At 38.2% G+C, this 18,937-nt stretch overlaps 3 protein-coding genes across 3 annotated transcripts; 1 reads left to right on the top strand and 2 right to left on the bottom strand.

The window, feature by feature from the left end:
- Positions 1-3,509, bottom strand: LOC108609803 (protein I'm not dead yet). The gene is made up of 10 exons (XM_018001555.2): positions 3,342-3,509; positions 3,150-3,288; positions 2,977-3,093; positions 2,771-2,919; positions 1,538-1,652; positions 1,432-1,481; positions 1,240-1,362; positions 489-1,182; positions 270-407; positions 1-152 (listed from the first exon to the last, which is right to left on the bottom strand). Exons 1-10 carry the CDS (start codon positions 3,344-3,346, stop codon positions 60-62), a joined length of 1,623 nt encoding a protein of 540 aa, XP_017857044.1. The 5' UTR covers positions 3,347-3,509; the 3' UTR covers positions 1-59.
- A 3,888-nt stretch (positions 3,510-7,397) lies between these two features.
- Positions 7,398-8,445, bottom strand: LOC108609725 (uncharacterized). Its single transcript, XM_018001447.2, has one exon. It carries the CDS (start codon positions 8,240-8,242, stop codon positions 7,934-7,936), a length of 309 nt encoding a protein of 102 aa, XP_017856936.1. The 5' UTR covers positions 8,243-8,445; the 3' UTR covers positions 7,398-7,933.
- Positions 8,446-9,673: 1,228 nt separating this feature from the next.
- On the top strand, positions 9,674-11,648 carry LOC108609463 (peritrophin-48-like). Its single transcript, XM_018001182.2, has 3 exons — positions 9,674-9,829; positions 9,907-10,472; positions 10,761-11,648. Exons 1-3 carry the CDS (start codon positions 9,823-9,825, stop codon positions 11,532-11,534), a joined length of 1,347 nt encoding a protein of 448 aa, XP_017856671.2. The 5' UTR covers positions 9,674-9,822; the 3' UTR covers positions 11,535-11,648.
- Positions 11,649-18,937: the final 7,289 nt, after the last annotated feature.

The following is an 18,937-nucleotide window of genomic DNA, read 5'->3' as shown; positions in this document are numbered from 1 at the left end:
TATTGTTGTACGTGAAATTTTATTTTGAACACAAAAAACATGTCGAAGGATCCCTTGTGCTAATATCCGATAAAGGCTGTGCCGCCTATCAGGTAAGTGCTGAGTGCAATGAAAATCATCATAAAAACGGTGGGCACAACGCCGCCCAGCATCTGTAGAGTAGAAGACGAATAATTAAAAGAGCATGCCCGACTAGCAGACACAAAGCGTAGCAGAGACAACGCGTAGCTCGATTGGGTTCAGCATACATAAGCACAGCGATAACTCACAAACTCAAACGGACGAACGTTGCCCCATCCAGAGATAATTGTGTTGGACGAAGTGCTGACGGGCAGCATGAACTGATTGTGAATGGCGGTGGCATACGGAACAATCAGGCCACCCTTACCAATCTTCATTGATTTTTCCTATGCAAGAGGGAGAGAGAGAGAGAGAGAGAGAGATATCGATATATGTATACACAAATGGTCCATAAGGAAAAGATATACCGCATTCGCCACGGACTGCAGGGTATAGCGTATCACAGATGTCGCTGGGCTTAGGTTAGTCAAATAGGTGGCCAACAGAGATCCGATAAATAGGCATGACGATTTTGAATATCGCTTTCTAACGATCGCGTCGTTTATTACATTGATTAGCTTCGTATTTTGATAGGCTGCCATCGCACAATTGGCAGAGGCCAGCATTAGCATTTCGGCCCATGGCGTACTTTGATTCAAAAGCTTCCAGCCGACCATGGAGGGCGTTATGCCCTCCTTTTCTGGACGCTGGCAGCAATAGTATCGACAAAACATATAGTTAGCCGGTACGGCAATGTACACGATGCACATCAAGATGACGGGCACCGAGGAGTAGTTTTCGGCTCCATGTATATTGCTGTTCCAGCCGTGCCAGCTATCCCACAGCTGTGGGTCTCGCAACACAAGCAGAACCATCGTCAGGAAAATGAAGAATAGAGCCAATATACAATGAATGGACCATTTGCCCATTTGCTTCTTCTTGTCTGCCATGGCCTCTATCATGGAGTTCTTAGCAGCGGCTGTTTCTCTCAGCTCATTCTTCAGTGTGCCGGGGAACAAGCCAAGAAATATTATATTTATCCAAATTGCAATTACAACAAGTCCTCCAATCATTGGAGCCAGAAACAGTGCCAAAATTCCGGAATTTTTCACAGTCATGGTGCTTGAAAAAATTGAGATAACGATATGCATTCGCTAAAGTTCACATGGCTCTACTCACGACTTCAAAGCATACACGATCGAGCTATTGGGATCTTGGAAAGGCGATGCCATGGCGCCCAACGTGGCGGAATAGGCTATTGTGAGATAGATACCAATTACTGGTTTTGTGGGATATGGCGGTCTAAAGCGACGAAAGGCTTAAGCAAGTTGATCAATGCACTATAAAAATCAATCCATTTAAAAGACTTACGACTGCCGCTCATATGCCTCCTCATCCGTAACTATCTTCAATATGCCGGCCTGCAAAGCAACGGAGCTATACGAACAAAAAACTATGCTATGGTACTCCAACTTACGTTCGCAAATTCCTTCAGCATAGCCTGCGCGACCTTCATCCAAAATGCACACATAAATGTGCTGCAGAAAAATAAACTCGACGAAGCGGTCATGATCATGAAAAATAATTGAAGCCTGCAAGGAAACTTCTGGTTAACGAAAAGGAATAGAATATATTTTAAAGCAATCGAAATCAATATATGGGCGATATCACTCTATTCTAATCACGTAAATCAAGTAAAATTAAAGATCTACAATTGCTATCATATTAGTGCTATGTATAAGAACCAAATCAAATTATCAATATTTTATCGATAATACCGATCATCAAGAAATAGCTGGTTCAGGGTATAAGAGCTACATATAACTATTTATTTATATACTGTAATCAATCTAAATGTTTCCAAAAATATATTAAAAATCCAACTATATTTGGACTTTTAACCAAACACGTTGTTTATCATCTAAAAAACATACATTTATCAAATATAGTATTGTTCAATGAAAATAATACGAAAATAAACTCGGTTGAGTTTGATTGGTGAACACTTGATAAATATTTACCTACCGAGGTTGGTTCGACAAGTTGGAAATTACAATGAAAGGAAAAAGTAAATAAAATAAAATTTTAAAAATAAATTAATATTCATTTCTGTTTATACTTTGGAAATTTAATTAAATGTATAAAATGTATATACTCCCATATTATGTATTATATTTTTAAATTATGTATATTTATATATTAGCTCAATAGCAATGTCTGGGATGTAGTCTCTTTAAACACTTTTTATAAAGTGTGAAGAATTTTTGGATGCCATTGTAATAAACTTACTTTTATATGTATCTATTTCGCCATTATAGATAAGGCTAAAATCACATATATCTACAGTTAAATCATTGTTCTTCTCACTGTTGAAGCAATAAACTATATGAAAAGGCATAAAATTAAACTGCGAATTTATTGCTTGTAATTTAGGCACCCTCGTATATATTTACGAATACGTTGGCTGTAGACTTTCCCAGAGATAGCTATTTCTTGATAAACAGAAAGCATTGAAAACTTCTGACACTCTCTCAATCATATGAAATGGAGCACACAGCATTGATGCACGAATTTTTAATTAAATGGTCTATGAACGATATCAATGCTGTGATATACATATAGACCATCATTTACTAATTGTCACTAATTGCTTCATATGTGTGTCGCTATGGGGAATACCAATCAATTGATCATTGAACTGAAAGCTTACATTCTTATGTTTGTGCCACAGCCACTGATTACCATCATAGCCAGTCGATCGCTCAGCTTCGAAGCATCCATCATCAGACCCATAAATATGCTCCCGTATGTGGTAAATATTATATCTGCATAGTAGCTCTTAGATACAGCCTTCGAGTCCTAAAAGGAAAGTTCGAGTTGAAATGGGAATACTTTTGTTACGTGACTCTCACTTACCATAATGCCTAAGAGGGGCATAAAGGCAATAAATATAAATGCCAATGCGCCGACTGGCATGACATTGAATAAATAATACGAGTACAAGACCATTGCCAGATATATGAAGCGATAAGCCTTGAAAGAACAATACAATTAGTATAAAATGAATGTGCAGCTCTTTCGCAGTTTACCGGAGTTGGAGGAGAAAAGAAAATCGGAGCAAATAGAAGCGGAATGAGAATAATCAAAATGCCTTTGTAGTGAAATGCACAAAACTTTTTACGATCATCCTGCTCTGGATATGGCAAGGTACCCGGCTTGTAGTCCTGCCTGACCATATAGACATTATCAATGTTAAATGTGAATCTTGTTTTCCTACTTACTCCATTCTTAGTATCTATCCGACCAAATCTTATGTATACATTAAATTTTTCTGGTTCCCGAGAGCAAAACAAACGAAACAGAACACTTTTACGATCGTTTTTTTTTTTTTTTTTGTTTTTTTTTTACAAAGGTAACTTTGTAGTTGAAAAGTAACTTGAACTACTGTTAGAACAGAGTTACATAGATTGATTATTAATAGTCATGCTCAACGGGTTTTACAATTTTATCAAATGAAAAAGTTTGATTTATACAATACAATTTAAATACAATTTTCCATTTAAGCTATCTCAAAAAAATATATATTAAAATAAAAATAAATAAATAAATAAAACTACCCAATTATGACTTAAATTCAGTTTAAATATCTCATATTTCTTACTTCACCACCTAGTTAACTACAGTTATGACAACATTTATCACGGAATATTAACTTATACGTGTGCATAAATATTTGTGTGTATTAAATATTTCGCAGAATATAAAATGTATTTTTTATTAGCCGTTTCTTCGATGGCAGACTAAGAGGACCCCTTACCTCCCCCCTATGCCAAATGGTGGATGCCTATGCATATAGTACTTAACAAGCATATACACACATACGCATCTATGTATATGTAAACATATTTGCATAAGCTTAAATGTGCGTTGCGCACCTTTCGAAATTTCGAGCCAATTGCTGTATGAATTTTCATATGTATATATACATATAAATGGCACTCACGTACTCTCCCTGGAATCAGGCAAACGGCGGAGAAAAAGTGAAATGAATATAAAAATCAAAGTGATTTGGCTGGCAAAATATTTACTCGCCTGGCAAAGCATAAGATTGCCAATTCGGAATGCCCCTCTCGAAGTTAGCAATGCAATAGCTGATTGGCAACTCAAATTTGTGTTTATTGGCTTGTTAATTGATTTCTATACATTGCTTGAATTTCCTGCTCAAATTTTATTTACATGGAAATCGTTAAAGCTCCAACTGTGACAACATTTACGTTGATAAGAGTTAAATTATGTATTATTTATTCGCAGTATCATATAAAATAGTATTTTTTGCTTATACCTGGAACTCATTACCAATGGGTATTCAGGGTATAAAGACTTTATGTAAATGTATATAATAGGGTTGGAGGAGGCGTGATAGCATTTAAAAAGCATATTCTTGTATATGAGTTGATCTAGATATATTCGTCTGTCCGTTCCACATTTGTTCTACATTTAATTTTCATTTCTTAATTATCGATAATAATCGATAGTCTAATTTGGCTAGCATAAAAACACTTTTAATATCTACCAACAAAAAAAAAAAAAAACATATTTGGAATATTATAATAATGGTACAGATTTTGAATATTATAATAATGAATTGAGTTCAATTGAACTCACATTTCACATTTCTATAACATAGGGTAGCCTAACTGTCATAATAGACGATGGGGTAAATTAATTTTAGCTACATTCTTATACGTCAAAATACAATGCTAAAATTCTGTTTAATTTTCTTCGCTAGGGGGATTTTTGCATGGAATCGTTTCCATTTGGGCAATTATTAAGTTTGGTATTTATAGAACTATTCGAAACGCCAACGATAAATTCTGCTCAACACATCAAGCTGTCAGTTGACTACAACATTTTATAGCAACGTCTTATCAATCAATCGTTCTGAGTGCCACACAGACTTATCTCACAGTTAATAAAACTTCTCTGCATTAGTTTTATCGTTCAGCGCGAGATAAAACCACTTAGTGGTTATACATATTAAAAAAAATAAATAAAAAACTTGCCAAAACTATTAAACTGCCGTTTCAGTTGCTCTTGTGCTGCTCATGTTCTTTTTTTTTTTTTTTTTTTTTTTGGTTATCGTATTCGAAGTTGGAAGCCCAAGCATAATTATCTTGAGTTTGTGATTTCAATTTTTTTAGTGCTCGTAAATCGATAGCTGACTGAGTGCTTATGATGTTGACACCGTCTAACTGGCTATTTGAGCCATCAGAGCTATTTGAGCCTGAAGCGCTCAGCCGAGTAGCAGGAGTGTTCAATGTTTGAGCTATCTAATGCATGCTTATTGGCAAAGTTTTTTTCTTTCGTTTTTATTTTTTCCTAATAGCTGAGGCAAGTTTTGTGGGTCAAGTCTTGAGCCAGCGACTGCACTTTGGCCAATAAAACTTTCGTCTGCACAGCCACGATGGATGCTGCAGTTACGAGCTACAAAGGCAGATGACGGGGCAATGCCAAAGAGTTGGAACACGGGGCAACTTTGTTGGGCCACGTGGCGCGTAACAATGCGCAGTCGTTGGCAATTTTGCGTAACTGTTCGCCGTTCTGCTTCGTTACGAACGGGCAGAAGAAGAGGAGGGGGGATAGGGGCATACAAAAGCTTCAGCTAAACCCTGGCTAACTGCATAAACTTTGCTCAGCCAAAAGCGGATGTCACTGCAGATAATGTTGCATCAAATGTTTTAGGGGACGCACCTGTGTCTGTCTGTCCCTCGTCTGTCAGCGCGGTAGCACCTGTGCGCCTGCTCAGGTTCGTCTGCTACTTTGTTTGGGCCATCGGTATTGCTTTTTGCTTTTTTTTTTTTTGTCTGCTCCTCTCGCCCTCTGTCGGTTCGCTCCTCTTGCAAAGTTTGCGGGCTCAACTTATTCTTAAACCAGCTGTGTTTTTTTTTCCTTTTTCTTTTTTTTTAGGGGGGTTTTGCAGCTTTGCTACATTTCGGGTGAACTATTTTGGGCATGCGGCTGCTATAGATTTAATTTCGAATGCTTGTTTAACGCTCGAATTATTTTGCTGACTGCCAGGCATTGAGAAGCTCAGCTCAGCTCGGCTCAGTGCAGCCAAGCAATTCGATATCATTTCTGTTTGCAATAATTGGGAAAATATTCAGTGGGAAACTTGACAAATGCCTTTGTCAATTTTCGTTGTCTATTGCGTTGTGCAACACTGATTCAATAAGAATCAGACAGACGGCAGAAATGTGCGCTGGGCTGCCTATGATTTCATTAGTAGATATTGTTATGATTGAGATTAATGACGAATCACAACCAAGATGTTGATTATAGTTCTTATTGATTGCGATAAAGAGTATCAATCAATTTGACTAATATCGTTGATTGACCTTGATTGTTTTCAGTCGTTGTTCTTGAATATGATGGAGAGTATCAATCAATATGATTGATATCGTTCATTGATCTGGATTGTGAAATATTTAAGTATTGCTCGCAATCTGCTTGAGTATGATAGAGAATTTCAATCATTATGATTGATACCATTAATAGATCTTGACTGCTATCAATCATATTCTGCTTGAATATGATAAAGCAGCAATCATTTTGATTGCTATCGTTGATTGATCTTAATTGTCATCAGTCGAAGTGCTTGAATATGATACAGGGTATCAATCATTACGATTGATACCGTTAATTAATTTTAATTATTATTTGAATATACTACTTTGAATATACTACTTCGCTATGATAAATATAGGTGATTGAAGGACAATATTGTAGTGTACCTAAGCTAGGTTTCATGTTCCTTGCTGTCGTTCGTATTCCAATTCCAATTGTTAGCTTATATCAATTGTTATGACTGATTGATTGATCGACGGGTGACTTCTCTATTTGGATTTCGTCATGATTGTTGTTGCTCATCTACCAATCGGCAATTAATTAAAATGCGCAATTTCTGTCTCGGCCAGGTGCTGGCATTGGCATCAACTTAAGCACGTGTCGCATTGCCTGCGCCCAGGTAGTTGCCTCGTGTTTCCCATTGTTGTTGGACATTGTTGTTGGCAATCGACGACATCGTCATTGCTGCTGTTGTTGTTGTTGTCGTTGGCAAGGTGATTGACGGCGTAGCTGGCGTTGATGGCCCCGCCGAATGGAACTACACATGAAAGGAAACAATGATGGAACAACTACCACAATGCCAATGCTAACAAACAACGCCCATGGTATGACAGCAGTACATAACAACAACAACAACAACAACAATGACCAAACACAGCGGCCACACACAAAAAGATGAAGCGCACGTAAAATGGCGCCGGATGTTGATTGACTTTTGTTGAACAATTTTTCGCATACGGAAGTTTGATAAACAGCAAATGGCGCTGGTTTGCCCTTCGCTTTATGCCTTTACGCACACACACACACACACACACGAGCACCCACACACACAAAGCCACGAACACCCTTGAATGTTTAGCAAGACATCAACGCAAGCTGAGATTTGAGGTGTCATCGTTTTGTTGTTGCCACGTTGTTTGGCTTTTGATTAGGGTTAACTAGCCCGCTCTATGCGCTCCCTTAAGCTTCTGCTATAATTATATATAATAAGCCATAAGCCGTCAACGCATGTTCGCTGTTGAGTTTTATGACAGTTCATCCGTGAAGCTAGACCAGACCGAGTCTGTGTGCGGCTTACTCAAACAGATGTCAAGTGTGTATATAAATTTACATTTCTTGCTTTAAACTGATTTTCCTAGTAAACATTCACAGTTTGTAATTTGATTTACTTTACTATATATATATATTTGTTTTTTCTTAATTTTAGCCGGAGTATAATTGTAGCTAGACTGTGCAGCACAGTTGGCCCCTAGGCACGCTTGCGGCAACGTCTACCAAACAGCTCCCAGCCCCACCAGCAGCGTCGCGGAGAGTCCATCAGCAGCTCCCCGGTCATCGTTAGCTCATCCTCGAGTATGTTCAAGCAGCTGGTTTGCTCAAAGTGCTGCAGCTGCAAGCGCTGCAATGCACGGCAATAGGCCAGCTTGTCGGGCTGTCTTTGCAGTTCCAGTTCCAGCTCCGACTCTGGCCAGTCATTGGCCTCCTCCAGCCAGACGCCAGTGATGAGCAACTGCAATCCCAGCAGCAAAAAGCATGCCTTAGTGCTCCGCATCCGCATCGTTCGACTGCGCGGCAACAACTGAACCCCCGTTCCGATTTGACTAACTGCAACTGCAACTGGAACTGGAACTGCAGCTGCAGCTGCAGTCGCTTAGCAGCTGTTTCTTGCCCATTTGCTTTACATTATGTGATTTGGCTGCATTCAATTACACACGGCTATCAGCTGCCTGAAATAAGAGCTGAGGCACCACTCATAGCACGCACTCGAAGTGCGCTCTGCCAATTTTCGTAAGCTCACAAATTTCTCTGGACTCCTGTTCCCCGTTCATCCACATCTAAGAGTCCAGCTACAATTACTCACACATTATATATATATTATGTAGCTGAAACGCTGTGTCAGCAGAATAAACAAGCTAAAACAAATGCAAGTGTTATGCAATCGGGAGTGCTCGACTAGAAGATACCTTGAGCTTCATTTATTTCTGTGGGGAATGAATTAAAATAGGATTCAAGAAAGGATTAATATCACTAGCTTAGTTCTATTTATGAAGTTCAATTACAATTATTAGTTTATTAATTAGTTCAGTTGATTCATTTGCTCATGAACGATTCAGTTTCGTTAATTATACATCCATATCAGACAGCCAAAGAACGTCTAGTTCATGAACAATTTGTAATCCAAGCGAACAAGCCATTAAACTATGATGTACACCGATCACTGGCTAAGTTAAATGCAATCCAGTTCCAATTGAAACGAGACATGGCAAAAAGGAATCCAAATGAACCACTGAGATATCAGTTTTGCGTTGATCAATGGATGAGTCTCATGGAACAAGTTCATATTGATCTGTTGTATTAGCTGATCAATAAATTAGTTCAATTGGACAAGTTCAAATTTCACATGATGCACTGAACTTGCTCCATGGAACAAGTTCATATTGATCTGTTGTATTAGCTGATCAATAAATGAGTTCAATTGAACAAGTTTAATTTAATTTCACATGATTCACTGAACTTAAGCTTTACAATTGAAGATCCCATATTTAAAGATCATTTACATGACATCGAAAAATTCCGAAAATATATGAATAATATATAGGCTAATTTCATGTAAATACATTTTTGGCCATATCTCGTCTTTTTATTGATGTCAATCATCGCGTTGTACTCAACTCGCTTTATCAATTCCCTGTTTGACTTCGTCTACCTCTCGCATTATGCTAAAATATGTAAAGCGTCTCTTCGATGGCACTTTTTGCTCAATTCGCCAGAAAATTGTGAAGGAAATCAACTTGACTTTGTGAATTCGTGGAAAAGCAAGCTATTTGGTGGTCGCCTTATCACTGTGTGTTAGATAAGTTAGCTGTGTGTTAGCTAGCTAGCAAGCTAGTTGAGCAGTAGATAAGTGAAAGATAAGTTTAATTGAAAATTGGTTAGCATGCAGTTGAACATAATTGAATTAAATAAAATTAAAAAACTGTCGACACTTCTTCGCGGTGTCGTCTAGATTTGAGACATGCGTCATAGAATACAATTTTGGGACTATAAAAGCCAGCGGTGCTTGAGAAAGTTCAGTCAGTGTTCACTTAAACATTTCAGTATTAAGTATAACGACCATTAGTTCAGTCTTTGAATAGGATGTCTGGTGAGTGAATCGAAGTGGAGCGAATTGTCGATCCTCATTTCAAATTCTATATTGAATTGAATTGAAATTCGTGGCAGGCATTTATCTATTGGCATGTATCCTGTGCCTGGCCGTTGGCAGCAGCCTCGGCGTGATCCTGGAGGGCAACTACAATGTGACCTCGGTGTGCACACTGGTCAAGGCGGGCACACAGCTGGGCAGCATTGAGTCGTGCGACTATTATTATGTGTGCACCCCGAACGGACCCGTGCAGACCTATTGCCAGGCGGGCTACGCGTATGACTATAAGGCGCAAACCTGTAGCCCATCGTCTCAGGTGCAGTGCTACTACGGCGTGCAAGAGCCCTGCTCTGGCATCACCGAGGGCTGGGTACCAGTTGAAAACACTTGCAATCAGTGGATCTACTGCAAAAATGGTGTAGCCGGCGGACGCGGCAGTTGCGGTGAACTGACCTTCAGTGCGCAGTTGCAGCGATGCACTGCTGAGAAGTGTAATATCTTATCCGAAGGTGACGGAGTAACTCTTAACAACATCTGCCAGGTGGTGCCACCTAATATTTACTTTGGCGACCCCTACAATTGCACCAAGTACCAATTTTGCTACCCAGATGGCAGTTACGCATCCGGTTACTGCACCACGAGCGTAAGTTGAAATTGAATATCAAGTACAATAGGTCTGAGATATATACACATGAATATACATATATACATATACATATACATATACATATATACATATACATATAAATCTATCTGTACATAGACACTGAAAATGCAAATGTATATAGTCCAAGTTTACACTTTTGAGAAGATAACGTCCCAAACTTAATCAAAAGATTCTTCAATTTCCTATAAGACACCTAAGCTCGCTTGCCATAATCAGAAAAACAAATATTTTGTTGTTTTTTTTTTTTTTTTTTTTGTGTTGCAGGCCTTCATTGTATCATCTCAACGTTGCGGCTATGATACAAACGGCGCCTGCGATCGAATTCAACAAGGAGGATTGTCCGAATCATGCGACACTGTCGGTGCTACCAGGGGCGATCCAAATGTGTGCGGCAGCTATCAGGTTTGCAATGGCAAAACCTATGAGCTGAAGAACTGTCCCAGTGGCCAGTACTTTAATGTTGCGACAAGCACCTGCTTGTCTCGTCAGTCGGCAGTACCAGAGCCGGGCTGCAATCGTTGCCAGTACGCGACCACACCGTTTGTGAATGCTATCAGCAATGATAATTGCAATACTTACTACCACTGCAACAATGGCGCCAATGGCAACGTTACCAGTTGCCCAGCAGATTACTTCTTCAACGAACTTGAGCAGGGCTGTGTCCAATATACTGGTAATAGTCTGCAAAACTATGGATCCGTCTATCCTGCTTGCGCTGGCGCCACAGCTCCAGCGACAACCACTGCACCGTCGACCGATGATACAACAACCCCATCCAATCCAGAGGCCCCATCCAATCCAGAGACCCCATCCAATCCAGAGACCCCATCCAATCCAGAGACCCCATCCAATCCAGAGACCCCATCCAATCCAGAGGCCCCATCCAATCCAGAGACCCCATCCAATCCAGAGGCCCCATCCAATCCAGAGACCCCATCCAATCCAGAGACCCCATCCAATCCAGAGGCCCCATCCAATCCAGAGGCCCCATCCAATCCAGAGGCCCCATCCAATTCAGATGAAACACAAAAAAACTAGTGAAAAGTTGTGACAAACGCTGAGACAACGCTCTGTATGGATATCTTTCAAATCTTTAGCACTAACCATAAATATCTATCAAATTATTTCAATAAAGCAAGCAATACAAAAAAATCAATGCAATAATTTTTTCTATTTCCATAACTACGCACCTTACTCAGCGAAAATTGTTTTTTTTTTTTTTTTTTTTTTTTTTTTTTCTTCTTCTTTGGCATAAGCATTGCGTTTGGAGCTCTCTGTTACAAATTTCTTTGTAAATATTTATATACATGCGTATATATATTTTATGTGATTTGTCTTTTTTAAGTTTACCATTATTTATTAATATTAATTGATGCGAATTTTTCCAACTATAATTTTTTACTTAAATATGTTAAATATATTGCAGTCACAAAGAAAAAATAATAATAATAAGAATATCAAAATTCGGCTGGTGGAATGTTTGATATAAATACTATAAAAAACAATCTGAGAGTGTGAATTTTTTTTATTGCACAAGCCATTTACTAACTTAACGGGATTTCGGTATAGTTTTTACCATATACCCAGTGAAAAACGTAGCTTGATTTCTATGGGTATATAGAAACATTTCGACTCTCAATGGTATGCATTTATACACATATGTAAATGCCAAAGACTAATTTTTTTTTTTTTTTTTAATTTTTTTTTTTTTTTTGTATATGACACTATATAGAAATCACATATCATAGGAAATTCCAAATTCAATTTAATTTGCCGTTCAATATCGATTAGGGCAGTTTTTACGGGGTATCGATTACTCAGGCAGTCCTAAAGAATTCTTGGCTTTTACCCCGCTTTTTTACACCAAATTGATTTTGCGTTTTTCACTGCAACCAAATGCTTTTCCCTCGCGACGCTGCCACAGTCAGATTGCTTGTTAGGTATTTTTTCTCGCCTCGACATTTTCATTATCGCTTCGAGTTTTTTTCCGATCTGGCTGGCCTCAACTGCTTGAAATTGCATTCACCATGCCCACAAAATTGAAAGAGCGCCAATTCAAAGCTTTCGACCTGCTGATGCATCCAATCGACCGTAAATTACAACGCCATATTATTTAATAACGCGCTGCAGGTAACGATTCGACCTATCCATGCACCATGTAGTTGGCCAAGGACTCTTTTTTTTTTATTTTGTGACAGGCCAGACAATAAATAAACGCGCCGGGAAATTGCCTGAAATACAGCTGAAAATGGTCCTCTTAAATTATACGAGTTGCCGCCACGTAAATGAAAGTGGCCAACCACAAAAAACTGAAATAAGCATATTCAATTATGTTAGCTTCTTATCGAGATAGTGATGCTGTGAAACACATTGGATCAAGAACAGCTATTTGACGATGATTTTAAAAACGTGCAATTGACTGACGAAACTACTATCAAAGCCTGAAATCGTAATTTAATTTTGAAACACTTCTTGACAGAAAAGCAAAAATGTTCCAAAAGAAAAGTACTTAGTACTGTTACTTGATTTTGTAAGTAAATAAGTAAATAAATTAAAAGGCAGTTCGTGAATTTAATTAATAAATTATTTCATTATTCAGCTTATCCTTAAAATTTGAAAGCCTTAAAAAAATTCAAGTGAAACGAAAGAGCTTACATCTGAAAAGAGCTTAAGGGAACCTTTACAATTATTAAATGTAAAGAAGAGATTCTTGTCGAGCACACTTAAGCTTATTTGTAATTATCGTGCTACGGTAATGTCGCCTGATCTGTGATCTCATTGACTCCATTAATTGAGTCCGAAGTTCCATGCTACTCCAGTCACCTTTGCTATTAGCACTTACAGCAATATGCCATTATGTGCTTTGTTTCGAAACGAAATCCCCGAAATGTTAATTCAGTTAAAAATTACCGCCGTTCGGTCGAAATGCCAGGCAGCTAGCCGTCGACTTAAATCTCAGCATGAAATTCATTTCGGATTAAATTAAGGATTAAGGTAACTTTTTCAAAGGCAACTCAACCGAGCTTCGCCACCGACTGTGTTGGAGAATTTCGCCCTTGTGGGAATGCTCTTAAGCATTTAAGCAAATTCAAAAACTTGTTAAGCTCCATAATGAAGCAATATTCAGCGCATTGCAGAGCATTTAGTTTCAGTATTTTATTGGCTTTCGTCGACCGCTAGCATTGATGGCAACTCATTTTGATCTTCGGCACTTGCTTAGCGTTTTTCTCTGTGTATTCGCTTTTCTTTTCTCTGAACTTTGCCATTAATTAGCCTCGGCAGCGCATTAAACGTATCCTGTCCTAATGACGGGCCTACTAAATGATAATGAGCCCAACCATGTGCAGCCTGCCTTTCGCTCGTTTCTATCAGCTAAATGCGGCTCTTTATATTTTAACAACTTCATTATAGCAACAAATGTGTATGGAGCACCTGCTCACCCCCACCTGGCAGCAAACACCTTTTTGCCACCCCCTTTTTTCATTGGGCAAAACAGGTCTTCCTGCTCTCCACAGGAATTAAAAAGCCCCTAACAGAAAAATTCAATTACATAATTTAAACCTTTTGTCGCACTTCTCTTTTTTCTTTTTTTTCTTTTTTAGGGGGCTTTGTTGTGTTTGATTTAATTTTTTGTTTTGTTTTTATAGACAAAAATATTTTTTTTTACATATACTTTAAAGGATTCGCAACAATGAAAAAAAAAAAACAACAAAAAAATGGTAAATATATTTCGTGATTCTGCAAAAGACAGTTTAATTTTGTCACGATTTTATTTTACAAAAAGTACAGGGTATATACATATATATATTCTTGATGACATTGAAATAATCAAATCGAGTGAGTCGTATTTCTTGCATTTAACTTTTCCTTTTTTTGTTCAAGTCAATGACTGTACTTAAAGCCAATAAGAATTATGAAAATTTAGCAATTTGATTGAAGCATTCTCTAAAATTAGAAAAATTAACAAAAATAAATATATTTTTATAATTCATATATTATTTGAAGAGTATTTGAGCTTAATCGTGCTGGCTTAGCTGTCTGCACTTCAATTCATTCTTACTTTGTAGCTCCTAAAAAGTTTGTAGCGCAACGTGGCGTATGAGTAATGCCATATTCAAGTTGAAAGCTGAAGAGTTGCATACGACTAACTATAGCAATTATGCCAGCTATGGCAACTCATGGCGTGGCTAAATGAAGCGACTTCTAATGAGTTGTAAACTATCTAAAGGCAAACTATGCATACATATAACTATGATATACATATATATATGTATGTATATAGAAGATTATGCATATGTCGAATGCTTTATGTATGCTCATAAATCTTCATTCGCAACTACGTGCGCCATCATCAGCATCAGCCTCATCATCTTATGTCTTATGGTCTACATCTTTTGGCGTCTCTTTTGGGTCTTTTGGATATGGGCCTTGGACCGGGTGGGGTCTGGGTATTTCATCTCTTGGCTACATTTGTTTCTGCTGTTCGCCTTTGTTGCCGGCTTTGTGTCGCTTTATGCGTCATTTATCATGCGAATCTCTTTACTTGTCATATTTCCCTGGGTACGCTGCTGCACCCATGATTTTTCACTTTTCAATGTTAGCGCGTGACAAACTCTCCGACAGTGAATGCATCAATGCCTGACAAAGAGTTGACAAAGACCGCCTCAGATTGTGTGAACAGCAACCGCATCAGTCACACTCTAGTCAGATTCTGCTTTTATCTGCATATCTTCTTGCTCTCTCTCTCTCTCTCTCTCTCTCTCTCGCTCTGTCACTCTCTACTGCAAATGCCTAAGCAGGTGACATTAGCTCACTCGCTCTTTGCCCATAATCTCAATTGACTCCTTGCAATTGGGCTTCGAGCCTTCCATTTCCTGCGGAAATGATGCGAATTCGACATTTGCTTTTGCTTTCTCTTTAAATGTTCAAAGCTAAACGTAAATAAATATGAGACATGAAACAAAAAGATAATGGCAATGCCAATAGTCGACACTTTGCAACATTATTTGCAAATGGGTAAAAGTTTCAATTTTGCTGATTTCATAAGCAGCCGGCGTTGAATATTTTATAAATATAATTGGCTTTCATTTATCCTTCTCTCTCTCCTCCTCGCTCTGAGCTTGTTTATCAAATTGTGCACATTGTTATCCTTCGCATGTCCCATTTTCCATAGCTGATTTTGATGGAAATAATTAAGCATAGAACTTCTGGAAAGCACATTTAATCACTTTTGTAATGATGGCATTGCGTCTGCTGATGTCGCCCTCTGGCGGCCACATAACGCATTATGCACATCTTTAAGCATAAATCAGCTTGGAAGCTTGGAATTTTATGCCAATTAAACTTCAGAAAATTCCTGTAGAAAATCAAAGTAAATGCTGTGCTATACTTCTAAGAAATAATTTATCCAGAATGCGACTTTTAAAACAAATTCGTTTTTTGAATAAAATAAAAATTTATATACAGTGTTAAAAAAAAAAAAAACAAAAAAAAAAAAAGAAAACGATTAAGAATGTTGCAGTCGGGCGTTACCGACTGCGGAATATTCATTCACATCCCATCAACAATTTAGCAGTTTAGCTCTAATACTCTAATACACTCAACTATCCAATTTTGAAGCTTCTAGCTATTATACTTTAGGAGATATAGACTTTTGCGGTTTGCCACGCCCCCTGTGGGCGAACATATATCCGTCGAAGCTTTTTGGTCTTGGGTGGTCAGCCCAAATTGCACATTGCAGAAAACCAATATACTAATTCACTTTCACTATAAAAATCATCCTTTAAATTTTATTAGTTGTTTTTAATCAAAATTGGAAAATTTTGACATAATTATTATTTCCTACAAAAATATTATTATATACTATGAATTAGCAAATATGACCAGAAAACCAATTAATTATACCTTGAACTAAATTTTCTAAAATTTAAAAATATTCATAAATTAAATATTTATTTTTTAAACGTGTCCTGCCGCAGAATAACAAGCCACAAAATGCAATTAAAAACGATTTAACTTTAACTCTTTTATAGTAAAATAAAAAATGATTAAATAACAGCAGCTCACAATTAATATGTGTGTATTTGCATTTGTGTATGTGTGTGTAAACACTCTGTTGTATGATGCTCATTCTGCTTGAATGTATTGTAGCTCTTTGTTTATAACTGTTGTTTATTGTTGTTCGGCCATCATTTGATTACAGCAAATAAATCAAACACCGAACAACGTTTTTGTTTGCTCGCCTCAAATTTTAATTGAAATGCGGGCAATTTTAATGAGCTGCAACAGCAAATTTTCGCATTTCCCCGAAAATGTGCCACGGCCCCTGCCTGCCGGCACACGGCCCTCGGCAGCTGACCGATGCAAAATTGTTTGCGTTTGGAGTAAATGATAATGGGGCACACACATGTCAAATGTTTTATTTAAGTGAATATTAAATGCCTTACAAATTGCCCCGCCCCTCCCCCCCCTAGTCTTTGGTTCGTTTCGCTTTCAGTTTCGGTTTCGGTTACGGTTACGGATACGGCTATGGCTACGGCTACGGCTACGGCTACGTTTTTGGTTGCTATGCTTTGCATAAACATATTTCATTTTGGGCTTTAACAAATTTATTTGCCAGCGTGCGTCTAAAAAGGGGCAGACGGACCCACGCATGCCACGCCCTCACCAATACCCCCGCCCACGCCCACGCTTACGCCCAGCAGCGTGCAAATAGACCCATAGCTTTATTTATGCATGCCTGCCAAGCAGGCAAACAAACAGGACACATCAAACGTGCCCGGGTCCTTTAACAGAGCAAAAGGACCCGGATCTGGCCTCTACTACGGCTACGTTTACGATTACGGCAAAAGTACGCAGAGCATAGTCCACAAAAAAAAAAAAAGGGGAAGGAATAAAAACAAAATAATAGTTTCCCATAGCAAAAACTTTCGAGACTAACGCATACCCTAAGCAAGAGTTCATTGAACTCGATCGCATTTGGCATTTAATATGCCAAGTATTTCACTAACGTAAATTTATATCTTCCACTTGTGCTAAATATAAAATTTCCAATTTACTGTGACTAAATATTTAATATATGAATTTGGGACTTTCCTTAAATAGAAAACATTTCTAATCAGCCTCACTGCAAGTTGCAAACGCTTGACAAAGTCTTAAAATTGTTTTTATATCCATATGTTATATAGTTTTACAGTTACGTATGGTAGTTTACACTTTTGTCTAGCCATGAGTGGATTGACATTTGCCAGCGACTGAGTCGCTTGCTCCATATGGAGTGTGCCTCAAAAGAAATTACCTTATATGCCCCGCCCTTGGCTTTGCTTTGCTGGGTGTATGCTTAAGTGTAGACATATGTGCAGTGTGTTTACATATATACATATATGAATGTGTGTGTGTGTGTGTGTGTGTAGTATGTGTGCTGCTGACGTGTCTATCCTTTTTAGCAAACTTGCTCTTTTCTGGTCAAACGTGTAAATTTATAATTAAACGCCAACACGTTTTTCCAATGCAGGACACAGAGCTCGACAGCTTTTACAGCCTAACCCAACTACAGCTCTCTCTATCCCTCTCTCACACACTGTCTCTCTCTCTCTCTCTCTCTCACTTTATTTTGTTTCCGTTTCGTTTGGCCATTTATGCGGAAATCTTTGTGTAAGCACTTAATTAGTGGTAAAAGTTAAACAGCTCCCCCATAGCACAGAGAGAGCCACGCAAAGAACAACAATAACAACTGCTTTTTGGGCTGGCCCTTTCATCGGTTTTTGGCATTAATTTATTTCATTTCAAGCAGATTAGATTAAATGGCACAACATAAACGCTCCACTCGCCATTTGCTTGCTGCCCGGCAAAACTTTTTGGGGCACAACAATTTTCCACTTGTCTTCATGTTGTGGCTTTCCACATTACAGCATTTGCCTACATATGTGTGCGTGTGTGTGTGACATTAGGGTGTCAAATACTTGATGAGGCCAACTTCATATGTGGCCAAGAGCTGAAGCAATTTGCATTGGTAATTGCCGGGGCTATCATATTAATAAGTTTAAATCTAAATGCCCCATGATATGCAAATTTTCATAGCATACTTTTTGGCTAATGACTCGTCATGGCACTTCAGCACACAAAACACCAACACACGCAGCCAAATTGTTGTTAACCTAATGCTATAAGCTAAACAATACGTGATTTCTATCTGCTCCATTTGCACGCATGCGACAACAACACAAACAACTCCAACGAGCCTTTGATTAACAACACGCTCCGCATCTGGTATATGACGCAGCAGTAGCAACAGCAGCTGAAAACACTCCAAGATTTATTTATATATAAAGTGAGTTAAGCACTAGCTGCCACGCCCACTTGGCTACCCGCTTACGGCATTTAATTAACTTTTGCTTCAAATTGCAAAGAACTTTAAAACGATAAAACAAAAAACAACTTTT

This window comes from Drosophila arizonae, chromosome 3 (assembly GCF_054131065.1).
Source record: "Drosophila arizonae isolate 15081-1271.41 chromosome 3, UAZ_ARI_1.0, whole genome shotgun sequence".
Classification (NCBI taxonomy): Eukaryota; Metazoa; Arthropoda; class Insecta; order Diptera; family Drosophilidae; genus Drosophila; species Drosophila arizonae.
The sequence above is the reverse complement of the archived record's forward strand: the minus strand, read 5'-3'. Positions and strand labels throughout refer to the sequence as shown.